This window comes from Gobio gobio (assembly GCF_949357685.1).
Source record: "Gobio gobio genome assembly, chromosome: 7".
In the NCBI taxonomy this organism is placed as follows: domain Eukaryota; kingdom Metazoa; phylum Chordata; class Actinopteri; order Cypriniformes; family Gobionidae; genus Gobio; species Gobio gobio.
Genome location: NC_137103.1, coordinates 47,587,426 through 47,603,985, shown reverse-complemented (window position 1 = coordinate 47,603,985; position 16,560 = coordinate 47,587,426). Strand labels below are relative to the sequence as shown.

The 16,560-nt window shown below is 39.1% G+C and overlaps 1 protein-coding gene across 1 annotated transcript in view; it reads left to right on the top strand.

Moving 5' to 3' along the window:
- The first annotated feature begins 415 nt into the window (after positions 1–415).
- The window catches only part of pde1a (phosphodiesterase 1A, calmodulin-dependent), a 96,301-nt gene continuing 80,156 nt past the window's right edge, over positions 416–16,560 (top strand). The window contains exons 1-2 of the mRNA XM_079822524.1: positions 416–1,419; positions 2,891–2,917. Coding sequence (XP_079678650.1) covers positions 1,322–1,419; positions 2,891–2,917 — 125 coding nt within the window. The 5' untranslated portion in view covers positions 416–1,321. The remainder of the gene's footprint in view (positions 1,420–2,890; positions 2,918–16,560) is intronic.

Genomic DNA, 16,560 nt, shown 5'->3' with positions numbered 1-16,560 from the left:
CAGCAATGATTAAGCTGTTTTACATTGTAGAGTGTAATCCAATAGACCGGTAACCCAGAAGAAGTGATCATTAAGATTCAGCCTATTCATGCCGCGGATGCTCCGTAGGCAGGAGATGATGTGCCCTTCCCCCTAATGAATGAAAATCAGCCATGCCTGGCTGCAACAGCACCAAAAAAAAAAAGAAATCCCACAATCCTCATTCCATTCTTATTTACAGAAACCAGATATAGGGATGCTGCTATTTTAAGGAAGGTGCTCTTGTCTCGGACTGGAGCATGTTTGCTGATTTGGTTCTCTTCCGAAACCCTTCACGGTATCTCTGAGAGTGTGTCTGCCTAATAACCCCTTATATTTCACAAACAATCATGACATTTTTATCAGCACGCTGCTTCTTGCAGCTGCGCTGGAATGAGAGGATTAGAGCGTGTTGTAAATAGGCTGCCGTGCGCGAGACGAGCGCGGGATGCTAAAGTGCACAGGTTAATTTCATTAAAACGCCAACTCGGGACCGCGGGATGCCGCTGGGGGAGCTTATCTTTCGGCTGGCCGACGGAAGAGAAGTCTCTGTAAAATACGACTCGAGCAGCCGGCTTCATGATGGATTCTTCTGAAGATAGACGTCTCTGGGAAGCTGGTGAACGGCAGGGGAATCTCGGCCCCCGGTGGACAGGATAATGATGCTGGCGAGGATGTGAGGAAACGATTCTCTCTCCTTCTCCCTCTGCGTTTCCACGGCCGTGGAAGAGGAGGGGGAAATCGCTGATCCGTTTCCAGCCAACGGATTCCATTTGAGGAGTGACACTTGCGACACACACAGGTGCCCGTCTCTTTCGAGTGTGGTAGTGAAGACGTGCGAGTGTTTGTTTATAAATGAGTGAGACTAGAGATGTCAAGAAGAGACAACGCAGCATCCATCATAGATTGATTGAAAGGCTGAAAACCACAGGGTGAAAGAGCGAGAGGGAACAGGTTCCGAGAGGGTGATAGATACTCATAAGGCACACCGCTGCTTTTCCGGACATTGGGAGAGAGAGAGAGTGAGAGAGAGAGAGAAACATTTGTGTGACGTGTGTGTGTGTGTGTGTGTGACAGCGTTCCCTCAGTGCGTAGCGGAGAGACAGGTCTGTGCGCTGACACTCACTCCAGCGGGCTGATGCACTGTGGATCTGCGAGCAGGACCCTCTGGGAGACGTGTGCCGCTCGAACTGCCGGAGATGCTTTGAAGACTCGGAGCTCTGCGCTACACGTGTTGAATCGCATACCTGCGTATCCCTCTGCGTCTTAGAACACTCCACACACTCGTGCATTCGTGCAAACCATGGAGTCTCTGGCCAACGACACGGACGGGCTGGAGAACTCCTTGAAGTACTCCAAGTGCGACCAGACGGAGAAGATGTGGATTAGGCTGAAGGGAATGTAAGTGCTTCTTGTTTCATACTCTTTCATCAGCGTGATTGGGAAAACCTGGTTTGATTCCTGGCAAGAGAGAGAGAATGACAGAGCTGTTTATTATGAGCGGTATGGTTGTGTTCACTGTACGCTGTGATGCTGGGAGTGGGTGAATCTTGACTCTTGGAGCGGCAAGTGTGTGGATGTAATACTAATGAGACTGTCAAGCCCAATCAAGCAATGTTGTTGTTCACATACTTGCTTCTACTGACAGTTTTGGTTAATGTATTCCAATCAGTCTTGTAGGGTTTGGGTTCAGCGGTGTTTGGATTGTGTCACTTCATGGTGAAGCAGTTCAAACCTCATTTATTTGGATTAAATTTTTAATGAACAATGAGAAATGTGGACGATGCGTTTTGCATTTCACCACCAACTCTGTAGTTAGTACATTATTGCTAGCAGTAGTACTGTGCACAATACTCACATTTAATGTTAATTTAACATACATTTAGTGTTAACTAGTAATATCAAAGTTAACTTATTTTTCAGCCACAATATTCATAATAGATAATCTATCAAAATTTAGATTCAAAACAGAAATTAAAGCATACATTGGACTCATACCACAAACACTATAGTTAGTACATTCAGAAGTATCAGTTCATGTTAAACACAGAGTTACATTAATTTAAAGGGAAATAATATTTCAGCTTATTTTTCTGCCATAATGATTAAATAATGAAGCATTTAGCAAACTTTATTCAATGCGTTTCATTTTAAATTGCTATTTTCCAGCTTAAAAATTACTTTCGGTAACACTTTATTTTAAGGTGACGTACTTACATGTTACGACATGTACTTACTATAGTAAAAACAGGAAATTATGCACAATTGCATGTAACTATCCCTAAACCAAGCCCTAACTGTAACTCTATAGTAAGTACATGTATTTAATTAAAAATGACTTATTTGAGTAAGTACAATGTAACTACGTCATCTTAAAAAAATGTGTAACCTTACTTTCTGTTGCTCTGGTCACTGCTTAAACATAATAGGCCTAACCTTTAGTCTGATGTTAAAGGCATTGGTGCTGGAGCAGAGGGCACTCTAATCAGGCGCTGTGACCTATAACAGAAGCAAATTTGTAGGAAGTCGGACTCACTGAACGGCTGATCCCGGGATTTGAACCAGTGTAGTTCCATCACCTTTCCTGCAAAGCTCATCCAAGCCTCTTTGGATCTATTCCTATATAAATGCATTAGCAATCGATTTGCAATACGCTGTCGAAACCGTCAGTCTAAAACGTATCCGATAACAGAAGCTCCATGTGATAACTAATTCACTGCAACGGGGAAGTGATAATTCCTTGAGATCCGGGCTTTGTTCACACTGGAAAGAGAGCATGCTGTTCTAGTACACACGTAAAAGTACTACTTTCTCCCATGGCATGTGCTCATTATGGACGCAAGCTAATGTGCTTCCATTTTTTGTCTTACAGGCAGAAGTACAAAAGCACCTCTCAAAGGTAAGTCCAAAGTTGGTCTCTATTTGTGTCACAGCAATTTCGTTGGAGGAGCATTTCATGCATCAAGTAATGCGGGCTAGATGAATCGAACCGCAATCTTATCACTCCAGCTGGGTCACTAATGGTTTCATTGCCACCTCCATAGTGTGGGGGTTGCGTAATGGGCAAAGATCTGGTGTGCTAACGTGAAGGTTGCAGCTGAAATCGAGATTAAATGGGCTGATCAAAGAGCTGGAGAGATATTGACATTACAACCCAGTGCTTTCACCTGTGCCAATGAACATGGTGCTTCAAGGAGACCGTCCCCTGTAATTAGTCTGTAATGGCTAAGCATCTCGATCCAGACAAAACATCAACCAGGAACAAGTGTTCTTCCATTTCCATGTGCGACAGCCCACACAATACAAACTGCACTCGCTGTCTGATGCTGTCTTATGATGTACGGATTACAGAAGTGGGGCAGCTCTGGAATGGAACGCTGAAGAGATTAACGCAATGCGTGCATGGCAGCTCTGTATTGATATTCCTAAAACATTCTGGTTCGGGTTTGTTCTAAAGCCCTGACACTAAGTATTGAACTTGTGCTATTGATTCAGCCTGAACCATTTAACATGCACAACAATTTCGAACCGCTTTGTGGAGAGTTTTAGCCGTGGGTGTGCTTTTGTACAATTCAAACTTTCATGAAACATTGATAGAACACTTTGCATTCATAATGTAACCAACAGCGACCACGTCATCATAGTAGCCGCATTCTGAATCATGATTGCTCTTCTTTCTTACATCTATTTAAATAATGATTTGTGATTGGTTGCGGTTCATTGTCACAAAGGAAATGTTCCAATACCTAGTGAGCTGCTAACTGCCTACATAGCGTACCCCCTACATAGGCAGCATCCAAAACCTGAGACGGAGACTTGACTCACAAATGATTTCAAATATGTTTGATGTTGCTAAGCTAACAGCACAATACTTTAACGCACACACACACACACACACACACATATATATATATATATATATATATATATATATATATATATATATATATATATATATATATATATATGTATATATGTGTGTGTGTGTTAGAGTTCAGAGCGCATTTTCTGCGTTGCTTTTCCATAGCTTTTTATGTAAACATGCGCTATACGAACATATTTGAACATGCTCCTTTACAAAACAAGTGAGGCAGCATTGAACTGATAATTGAACTGAATTGAATCAACATTGTTAGCTCAACTAACTTGAGCTGAATAATGAAACCATTATCTTCTGTAGAGCCGTTTAGCAATTTCTGAGTGAAAATTGTTTCAAAAAGCCAAATTTTTTCAGTGCACATTGAGAAATGATAAGGATTTATGCTAATACTGTCGAAAAACCCCACACAATCTTTGGAAGGCACAGTATGTTTTTATGTGGTCACCACTGAAACGCTGAAAAAATAGTTCAGTTTAATTAAAAATGTACTATTTTACCAGAATAATTTAGTATGCACGCTGAGAATAGTAAATTTTTAACACTGCCTCACTTAGTTTTGGAAAGGATCATGTTCAAATATGTTCGTCTAGTGCATGTTTACATAAAAAGCAATGGAAAAGCAACGCAGAAAATGTGTTCTGAACGGCTTGGTTGTGGTTTTGACGTTACCGAGATCTTCTCCGCATTGAGCTGCTCTATTTAGGCAATGTTTTTGAATGCGCCACATCAAGTGGGTTCAACTGGATAAGAAAAACATTAAAAACGCAACAACATCAACAGCATTGTACATCATAATTGCATCTCGTGTGCCACCTAAAATTCGAATACACTGTTTTTGCATTTGAATGTGGATTTTTATTTTAAATTCGATGAATATTCAAAATTCGAATTTTAATTTGACAGCCCTATTGTGAGTGTCAAGACAACAGCACATGCATTTTTTTATTTTACCAGAACTAAATCCCTTACCTCAAACTTTAACAATATTCCCTTGCTGCCTTGCAAGCAATGCTATTTCCTTTAGTAAATGCACATTTATGGACCCATATTAAAGGGGGGGTGAAACACTCAGTTTCAGTCAATCTCATGTCAATCTTGAGTACCTATAGAGTAGTATTGCATCCTTCATATCTCCGAAAAGTCTTTAGTTTTATTATATTTATAAAAGAAAGATATGCTGTACAGAGTCTTTCCGAAAAAAACAGAGCGGCCGGGGGCGTATCGTGTGGCCGGAGCTAAAGAATGAGATTTAGCCATACAAATATGATCCAGGATCAGATCTAGAGGCTGAAATTGAACAGGAGAAGCAGCAACGACAACTACAGCAGGACGTCTCAATGGTATGTACTGTAACTTATAAACTTGCTTAGCGGCTTGTCATGCTTGCGAGTTTTACAACATTTTTGTGTGTTTACTCACATAATTTGGTTTATGGACTGTATGCGATTTAATGTTAGCAGTAGCAAGCGGAATGGCTTTGCACGTCAGACAAGTGCGTGTTTACATAGAAAAATAATGGAATAGTAGCGCATTTGAATGAACAAGTCGATAGCTAACAACACAAAGACATTTGAAGCAGTTTTACTCACCGCCTGCTTCCAACGCATGACCGTGAACCTTTATCACTGGGACCGCTCCATCTTTCAGCATTAGACAAGCTACAAATCCGGAGTTGAACTGTACCTTGTTTATAAACCATCGTCGCCGAAATTCAGGGAACAAACAAAAACACTTGCACAACTCCGTTGCTGCTCCGGAAAAACAAACTCCATCCACTGTCCCATTAACGCTGGGTTCTTTGGGAAGCTGTGCAGGGTTGTCTTCCCCGGACAACCAAAAACACACATCTTTGGTGACATTGTTGATTTCGTTAAGTCCTGTGACTGCAGCGCAGCCGGCTTCCCTAAAGCGTGTGCTCTCTCGCTCAAGTCGCGCGTACGCCCTTCCGGGAGAAGAGGCCGTACGGCCCGTACAAGGACATTCCGCCCGATCTGACGTCAGATAGACCCATACTCTAAAAAAACTTTCCGAAACTTATGAGAAACCAGGAGTATTTTTGGCACAGAAATATTCCATCAAACATCCAACTTTTTTTTTTGTCCATGTTTAGGATTGGAATCCAAGTCTTTAATAGTGTAAAAAGCTCAGTATGCATGAAACAGCATTTCACCCCCCCCCCCCCCTTTAAGTGAATAGTATAGCCAAATAATCATGAATTAAAAATATTTGCCAATGTGTTCAAAGTACTTATATAGTACAGATGTAGCGCATAAATAAAACATGTGTCAATGCATTTTTTCTCTCTCACACACATACATCCACAAAGCACTGACTTTGAAGGGCCCTGATGCCTTCACAGGCCCTCCTCTATGTGGAAACCTCTGTCAAGCTCTTATGTGCAGGCCAATCAGAGCAGTCTGGTTCGAGTGAAGTGGCCCTCACACACCCCCACATTACTGCCTCTGATGCTAAACACTCGCCTGCCCTCAGTAACAGCCCCACATTTATGTAATGCACGCTGAGAGGTGCTACTCAACAATGGCCTTCCTTCAAAGCACAGCTCTCCACTATCAGTTAGGCGGACCTCAGCGTGTGTACTTCAGAGAATCTGTCTAGAGGACGACAACATTTCTGCATCAGTATTCACCTCAGGAAACAAGAGTCGATTGGTAATTCATGTGTCAAAATCGGTCATTTCCTGAAGGTGTGAGAGGTTTACGTGGAAAACAGTTGTTACTGTAATTGGGTGAAATTGTCAGGAACAAGTCCAGGTCACATTTCACCCCAAAACCAACAGAAAGAAGTAAGAAATTATAATTAGCTTGAAGACAATGAAGCATTCTTTTGGACCTTTGTGCTTTTTTGTGACATTATTTTCATGAAAGGTCCTCCTGAAATGATATAGTATTGTAGCCCAGAACTCACCATTGGCAGGGCTCAATCTGAGGGGCGGGATAAACGGTTGTCTTTCAAATTCCCTCTGCACGCAAAAGGATAGCGCTACAACCAACCAGAGCAACGAAGAAGGTGAAGCGGAGCTAGTTGATTGATTAAATTTTCCCCGTATCCGATCGGGAAAACTCAGAACACATCTTCCTTTCTTACGAATGACTTCAGTGCCATTCTTTGTTCTTTCCTCAAAGAAAAGCTTAACTCCAAGTCTTCCAGAGTCGCGGCCAAAGCCGATTCGAAAGGCCGCTGTTCGCCAGCTTCTTTGTTTACAAGTAGCACGCAGAACCGCCGCAACTCTGCCGTCATTATGTTAAGCCCGCCCACTGACTCTATGCACAATGTGATTGGCCTGACCAGAGTTTGATTTTCCCAGCTCGCAAGCCAACGGAGAGTTGCTAGACGACCCTGGCTGCAAATTACATTTTCTACTAGCCTATGTTAGATTTCTAGGCTAATAGTATTGGGTAACACTTTACAATAAGGTTTCATTAGTTAACACTAGTTAACTACTTTAGTTAACATGAACTAATAATGAACTGGACAGCATTTATTAATCTTAGTTAATGCTAATTTCAACATGTACTAATGCATTATTTTAATCAAATGTTGTATTTGTTAACATTAGTTCATGCATTGTGAACTAACATGAACAAGAACAGCTGGATTTTTATTAACTAACATAAACAGAGATTAACAAACAGTAACAAATATATTGCTCATTGTTAGTTCATGTTAGTTAATAAAATAACTAATGTTAACAATTATGACCTTATTGTGAAGTGCTAGCTAGTTGATGTCATGGTGAAATTGATGCTGGTTAAAATATATTTGACCAATATAAATATATGTATTGCACTACAGTCATTTTTAATAATGAGAATCAGCTTTGAGAATGAGAAATTAAAAAAGAAAAGAAAAAACAAATCAAAAGTAAAATGTCCCATGCATTATTCAGTTTATTCCCTTAATCTCAATAAAATAAAAACAGTGTAAAAACAGGAAAATAAAATGTAAAAACCATGTTCAGATGTATTGCAGTTAATAGAATTTGCAGGGGAAAAAAAATCTTATTGGTTCTAAAAATAGGATTTTAGTTTTGCTAAATATAATCTCTTATTTTTTCCCCTTTTCATTTTAAAATGACATGACCTGAACATGTTTTCATGAGATCCAACCAATGAGATCCCATTTTGCACATGGTTGTTTTGCAGTGTGAAAGGTATATCGACAATTAGTCCTATGGCGTGAACCTAAATATAATGTGAGGTGACAGCGTGTGACACCATATAATGCAGGAGATAATCAATCAAACTAATTATATCAGCAGTGCTTTAAGCACTTAGTGTTCAGCAAGCTGTCAGCAATGAATAATGTATAGTGGTCTCATTGATTAAATGACTCTAAACTATTACGAGTTCAATTCTATAGATTGTGTTAAAACCAATCCAGAAGATGTGAGTAATGTATCCAATAGAGGCCCCCATTAAACTGTCCCAGAACAAAGTTCATTGAAAACATGCACATGCATAATGTGGCCCGTTACTCACAGAAGCATATTCTATATAAACAAATCAAAAACTCTTTGTCCTTATTCAGTTCATTTATAATTTGACACCACACTCTTAAAAATAAAGGTTCTTTATTGGTGGAATCTATAATTCCATGAAGAACCTTAAAGGCACAATATGTAAGATTTTTGGATTCAAATATCCAAAAGCCACTAGAACAATGTGATTTTGTGATATAAGTTGACTTGTGAACTTATATTATCCTAAATGTTTCCAAGAATATTTAAATCCAGAGAAAGAAGCAATTTTAACTAGGACATAGATTGTGTCCGTGCGTCACCTATCAATGACATCATACCTGCATTACCCTCTATTTCCAGTTTTATTTTGTAGAAACACCAGAGATGCTTTAATATACACTCTAAACAAAAATGGTGCTAAATAGCACTAAAAGTGGTTCATTGGCTTGTAATCATAGGGGAACCACTTTAAGTGCTAAATAGCACCTATACAGCAACTTAAATGGTGCGAAATGGTGCTATGTAGAACCATAGAACCACCCCGTTTTCCACCTTAGATTTTAGATATGTTACTCCACTGTCATATGTTTGCTATGAATGGGAATTTACTACGATGGCAAAAGCTGTTTTGAATCACTTTTATGGTTTTTGAGGTCAAAAAGTCTTGTGTGGGGGGCCATGGAATATTTCCTTGGGGGCAAAATATTGAGAACCATTTCCTTCAGGAAATACACTGTATTTTAATGTAGTTTTTTTTATCCTTTCCCCAAATAAACTAAGAGAGAGTTAGAGAAACTCCAGCTCCAGCTGTTTTTTCCAGCTCGCAAGCCAACAGAGAGTTGCTAGACTACCCTGGCTGCAAATTACATTTGCTGCCGCTAGGGTGCGTCTAGATTTCTATGCTAACAAAGTTCTTCACACTAAGAAAAAAATGGTTCTTTTAAGAACTGTTTTCTGAAAGGCTCTTTGAGGAACCCAAAATGGTTCTTTATGGCATCGCTGCAAAAACTCCCTTTGGAACCTTTATGCTTCACTGATTATGGCAAAATTACTATTATTTTATTGTGGCATTGAGTCATTTACTCCTGAATTCAAATGCACAGACTCTTAGTATCAGCTACAGCAAAACCACTTCAGAGACACCAAAAGCTTACGTGTATTGACCTTTACATTTGAGCAACACAGCCCATAAGGGTGTTGAGCGAATATAAAAGTGCGTAGGGCTGTGCACAGGTTGTTCATGTAAGAGGCGGCATTGTGTTGGCCCTCTTTCGCTGAAAACACAATAGAAAAGAATAGAGCATAATACAACGAGTGTCGAGTAGCCATCCAACAACTGGACAAAACAATAGGCTTGTGAGACAAAATATAAAGTATCAATTACACACCTAATGTCAATAAATTGCACTTTTATTGCTATTTGTTGAATATATATATATATATATATATATATATATATACAGTATACATGTAAAATCAGGGTTGATGTCCAGTCATATATGTCATTAAGTAAAAAGGGGGAAAAATATGAAATTGCCTAACATATCAATTTTTTTCATACTAAGTTTAGCTCTGTTAGCTCTGAGGTCATCTATATGACAACATTAACATTTACTATGTATGTACATTTAAAATGTAGATTCTTTCTCATTTGGGAAATTCAAAAAAAAAAAAGTAGTCTGCTTGTGACTCGCAATAGCAAGTATAAAATGATATTTTATGGCTATATTGCAACTTCTTACGTTGCATTTGCAGAATGAGCCCATAAGCGCGACGTTCAGTGTTTTGAGCATTATACTGTGTGTATTTTAAAACTAGCTGCTAATGTGAGAAAGAAATTGTGACATCTGCCCAGTAAACCTTCCAGATATTTCTGCATTGTGTTGTGTGGGCTTCCTGTCAACAGGTTCCTGTCTCATGCCTCGTACCACCTCTCCAGCATTCGCTAAAACATTCTGCTGATATCTCCTGGCAACTGAGTGTTTCCTGTTCTCTGGATCTGTATTCATTTCAAGCTGTCCAGAAATTAACAGATGTCCAGATGTTGACAAACAGAACGGCATCCTGCGAGCAAACAGGCTTTTGGGTGTTTTGTTGTGTTACTTTAGCTTGTTTGGGAAAATTGAGCTTATTAATCTACTGTTGTTTCGAAGTTGTCAAAGAGAGGCGATCATGCGCATGCCAGAAGTGAGCGTCTGTTTCTGCTTCTTGTCAGAATTAAGCCACACACACACTCTTGCATGTGGTAAGTGAGAATGAATGCTATAGTTTATTTTATCCACTTCCTCTGTATGTCTATGATTTACTTGAAAGCCATTTACTTTTATTCCTCGTGTGTTTCTTAAAGCAACAAATCCATGTTTGGGTTATTGCACTTTTATTTAAAAGGATATAGTTCACTCAAAAATGAAAGTTCTGTCATAAATTACTCACCATTATGTTTATCCAAAATGAATGGTGATAACAGCTGTCCTTGGTCACAATTCGCTTTCATTGTGGGAAAAAGAACAGTTTGGACATTTTGCTAAACATCTCCTTTTGTGTTTCATGCAAAAAGTCACAAAAGTTCACAACATGAAGGTGAATAAACAATATTTATTGATGATCATTTTTGAGTGAACTGGCCCTTAAATTCTTCGTTTACACTGACAGCAACTTGCAGCAAAGAGACAGAACGGCAATTTTAATGGGATTTATCTCTTCTCACAAAATATAATATAATATTTATATAAACTACCACTTAAAAGTTTGGGGTCAGTATGACTTTATTTTGTGTTTCTAAATAAATAAATACAACATTTTCAGCAATAATGCATTGAATTCATCAAAAGTGACACTCTTCAAATAAATGCTGTTCTTTCATCAATTTCTATTTCTATATCAATTTCAATGTTTCTGTTCATCAAAGAATCCTGAACAAATTGTATCACAGTTTCCACAAATATATTAAACAGCACAACTGTTTTCGACATTGATAATAAGTCAACTTTTCATCATATTAGAATGATTTCTGAAGGATCATGTAACAGTGAAGACTGGGGAAATGATGCTGAAAATTCAGCTTTGACATTTTACAACAATAAATTAAATTTTAAAATACATTAAAATAGAAAACAGTTATTTTAAGTTGAAATAATATTTCATAATATTTCTGTTTTTACTGTATTTTTTGATCAAATAAATGCAGCCTTGGTGAGATACTTTTTCAGAAACATTAAAAAAATCTTACTGACCCTACATTTTTATTATATAAAATATTTTACTTTATTTTATTTTACTAGGAAATAAAACTCTTGAGATTTAAAATATCTTTTACAGGGTCCTGGCCAAGACAGGCAGTACACTTAGGCCCCGTCCACACGAAGCCGGAGCTTTCCCTATCCAATCTTTTTTCCCCTCGTTTCAAAAAATATCTGCATACACACGAAAGCAATGAAAATGACTCAAAACGATGTAGTATACATGCCAGGCCAGGATGTGGGGCTGTAATTCTGTCACAGAAATACACTAAAAATGAAGAAGAATTGTGGCTAGAAGGGGTACAGCAATGGTAGGAAGTGAGGCAAAATATCACGATAAAATAACAATAAATAAATGTGCTACTTACCAGATGTGTTTAGTAACTCCTACACCATAAACCTACCCTTACAATAATGCAAATACAATTGCATTGTTGTAATTAAATGACGCAATATTGATGTGCACATGCCCAGTGCCCATAGTTAGTCTCCCTTTCTAGTCTTTCCCGCGCGGGATGTGGTGTGATGATGTCACCGTTTCACAAAATATACGGATTGGCTGTACACACGAAAACGGTGTCGTTTTCAGATTTAACTCATTGTTAACCGGGGCCCGGTTTAAAAAAATATCGGTTTCATGCTCCCAAATGCCGGATCCGTGTGGACAAAACACTGATACGGTTCAAAATTGTAACGTATACAGCTAAACGCGTCTCCGTGTGGATGGGCCCTTAGTTAACCATAAAAACATAAAACAAAAAATACATTAATTTACATATAAAAAAATACACAAATCACTCAAAATTAAGTCCTTTAAAATACACTTAAATTAATTTAGAGATACCAAATCTTTGAAGCATAATTTATCGTAACTGGTTCCAATCAAATGGAGCAGCATAAACGCCCGTTTACTCATATTTGTATGGACCTTCGGGATGTTTTAAAGATGATAATCTTGTGAATGAAGACCATAATTCTTTACCCTTTTTGAATGATATGCTGCTATAAGTAAGAGGGAAGAAATCCCAAATTAACTTTATATATAATATGTACCAGTGCCTGAGTCTACGGGATGACAACGCAGGCCATCCAACCCGAGAGAGTTATTCTGCACAATGTTAATCTTTAACGGCAAGAAAACTGATTTCTTGTCAAAACTAAATGACTGAATCAAATTTTTCTAATTAATTTTAAGGCATCCCGCAGCATGAAGACCTTCACTACCAAAAGTTCACAAACCTCCAGAGCTGAAACTGCTGTCAGTGTGGACAGGGCTTCAGCTGGCAGCTGAACAATTTGTTTAGTGGACTGGAATACCAGAGCTTGGCACCATATGTGCGCCCTGAACAATACGCCTATGCGACGGTTATCTGCCTCCATATTTAGAAGCCGTCCAGTGATCTGAGAAATTTTCTGAGAGCAGTTTAGACCATGATTTGTCCTTGCTTGATCTCTCCATCTCTTCTTCCTTTTTTTTTTTTTTTTTTTTGTTACCTCTCTTACTTTGTTTTATATTAACCTGATGTTGACTGCCTGACTTTGATTAGATCACGGCCCGGAGAGAAAACGGCTCCCTGACAAACAATTTTGCCTGAAAATGAAAGTGTAGCAATGCAATTACCATTTTCTTGCATTCAATCAGTGAATGCTCGAGGCTTCTAATGGTTTCAGCAAACAACCAAATCCCTGCTTTCTTAAAGAGTCTTTGAAGCCATTTTTTGCAATTCTAGAAGAATAAATTCTAAGAAGAACATTCACAACATAATATCATCAATAATATGTCACTTTATGTTGAGAGCACCAATCAAAAAGGGAAAATCACCATTGTCTGTTCTCAATCGCCTGCCTTGCAATCATTTTAGAACTCACTGGTGTAAAGCTGCAAAGCACAAAAAGCTGGCTGTGAGTGATAAAAGAAACAGAAGTGAATAGAAAACAAAAACAAAAACCCATTTATTCTTGATATGAGCACTATGCGCTTCGCAGTCACGTATGATTGTTGCTATAGCAACATGAATCACAGCGTGAGGCTATAAGGTTAAATTAGGATTGCTTTATCAGTTTTAGATCGGAAACAAAACTGCTATGGCTGGCTCTGGAAACAAACAAACAAAGTCATTAGCAACTAAATGCTACAATTTTTCGATTGTCCTTCTTTCCGTGACATCATCTCAAATTGTCAGAGCTAAATGCAATTGCTTTTTTTGACATGTCTGGTAAGAATAAAAGAACACCAAGTTTGGTGGTACTGCAGTAATTTCAATGTCACTAACCCAACTTGATCGGCTCAGAAGAGCGAGAGAGAGAGAGAGAGAGAGAGAGAGAGAAAAGAGAGAGAGAAAAGAGTACATTTACTCAACCCAGAGGAAAACTGCATTGCTTAGAGGTGACTCATTCACAGCTCACAAGACGTAAAGGAATAGATCAACAAAATATGAAAAGCATTTACTCACCCTCATGCCGTTCGAAATCCATATGACTTTTTTTCTTCTGTGAAACACAAAAGGCAAGTTCTTGAATATTCCAAGTCTGAAAATGTTCTATGTGCCACGTGGACTACAAAAACTGGCATTTGACACTTGCCAATGATTTTTGTGTTTTGTGATCAAACAACATTGACATCACTGCCTTCATATTTGATAGCTACAGCGGATGAGAAGATCAACCGTGAATAATGACTTAATATTCTGTCTGCTTTTAAGTCACATCATATGTCACAAATGAGTCACAATGAGCACATTTTCAAAATTTAGTTATTGTTATTTTCACACTCTATTAAAAACCTTCAAAATGATGTATGATTTGTTGGAATCATAAATGGCTGCGCTACACATGTTTGAAGTCGATAGAGTCAGCAAAGTCAATTCTGAGAAAAATCAAGTTACATTTTTCAGAAGGTTCCATAACACAATCACTTAGCAACCATACCTTAAAGGTCCCATGGCATGGCATTTTTCTATTATTTTATAATGTTTCCTGAGCTGTACTTATATTGTTAGTATGACTTTTACATCATAAAATGTCATAATTTAGAAATAAAAGGCATTTTTTCTCTACTGCTGTTTGCCCTGTGGCTTGAATGCCCTGCTTCAAGAGGCGTGTCTGCTGTGAGACTTCAGTAAAAACACCCACTGTTGTGATTGGCTGACATCTTTGCATTTTATATGAGCGGAGGGGGCGTGGTTTAACGAGGCACGAGCAGGCACGAGTCTGCCAGGGAGACGGATGGACCTGAGTTCACTTCACATCAGTTCTCAGCATGTCTGAACTGTTTTAGTTACAGCATATACTTTAGGTTATTAGTCTATTTCTAGTCGGAGGGACTGTCACTCATGTCAGAAAGTTAGTAACTTTAGTAAATTATGGATCAGCGCTGACTGGAGACGCGAACCGTTTAGAACGATTCAGTCCGATTTGGTGAACTGATTCGGTTCACTAAAAAGAACTGGTTCAAAAGAAAGATCGTTCGCGAACCGGACATCACTAATGTATCAGAGACTGAGCTCAGCGATTGCTAACAAAGTTATTTATAGTAACTACTGAGTTATGAGAGCGCTGTCAGTCAGCGCGAGTTTATTGTGTTTGTATCTGAGAGTTCTGAATAAACAGTCACACCGAGTCCGTCTCTTCATCATTATTCTACCAACTTTGTAACACATGCAAAGTACCATTACAGCTGTCGAGATGAACGAGTTAAAAGTAAGTGTTGATAATAGCATTATTTTTAAAATAAAATAAAAGCGTCAGTGACGCGCGTTGAGTACACAGCGCAAACAAAGACACAACAGCAGTAATCGAATGTAATCCAGTTTATTGTGGGGCTAGGCTGGCTAGCCCGGATATGCTCACCCTTACCCCCCTTCTGCTTAATCTCACGCCGCGTTTGGTGCCTCCGCTGTGGGCCAGATGCAGTACTGTGGGTCGGGGATGTTGAAGGCCGAGCTTCGGCGTGTGTGAGGTTTATCTCTGCTGATGTTGAGCAGAAACTCATGACTGTATGCACATTTTAGAACCGATAGACGCGACGAGGACGTACAAAAACACTGACTCACAAGATATAAAACACGAAAACACCGTTCTGTCGGGAGAGAGAGAAGCCGCTGAGTGTGCACGACTAATAAATAATTAGCTACACATCAGAAATCACTGATCACAGATCAGAAGGAACTGAAAAAAGACTTCTGTTTTCATTTGTACATCCAAACACTGAGAAACTGCCAGCGTTCACTCGTTCACAAGCAATGATGCAATGATCTCTCGAGTGTTTGCATGGGCGTGCCTGATTCTCTGGGCGGAGGAAAGGGAGGAAACCGCTCCTGCTTGGACGTCAAACCAGGCGACTTCAGGATTGGCTGGTCTGGCCTGTCATTTTCTCAAAGGCAGAGAAAGACAGCCAGAACTCGGGTTTACACCGATCAACATTTCTATCCACTTGGGGACAATATTCAGGCTAGGGGAACTCATATTAATGTTGAAAAACCTCATAAAATGAAAATTTCATGCCATGGGACCTTTAAAATCCCTGCACTCTCAGAAAAAAAGGTACAGGGCTGTCACTGGGGCAGTACCCTAAGGTACAAAAGTGAAAAGGTACATCTTTGTACCTTACTCACCCCTGAAAGGTACATTTTAGTACCTCAAAAGGTACATATCAGTACTTTAAGAGTGCATATTAGTACCTTAAAGGTACATATTAATACCTTAAAGGTACATATTAGTACCTTTTTTGTTATGTACCTTAGGGTACCGCCCCAGTGACAGCAATGTACCTTTTTTTCTGACAGTGTGGTAATAACAACAAATTTGACACACTGTCACGATTCACCAGTGAGAGTTCCCCTGATTACCACCAGAGGGCACTCCACCCCGGACTGTCACTCCATAAAGGACTACGTTACCCATAATCCTTTGCCCGGACTCATCATCACTCATTGTTTACACCT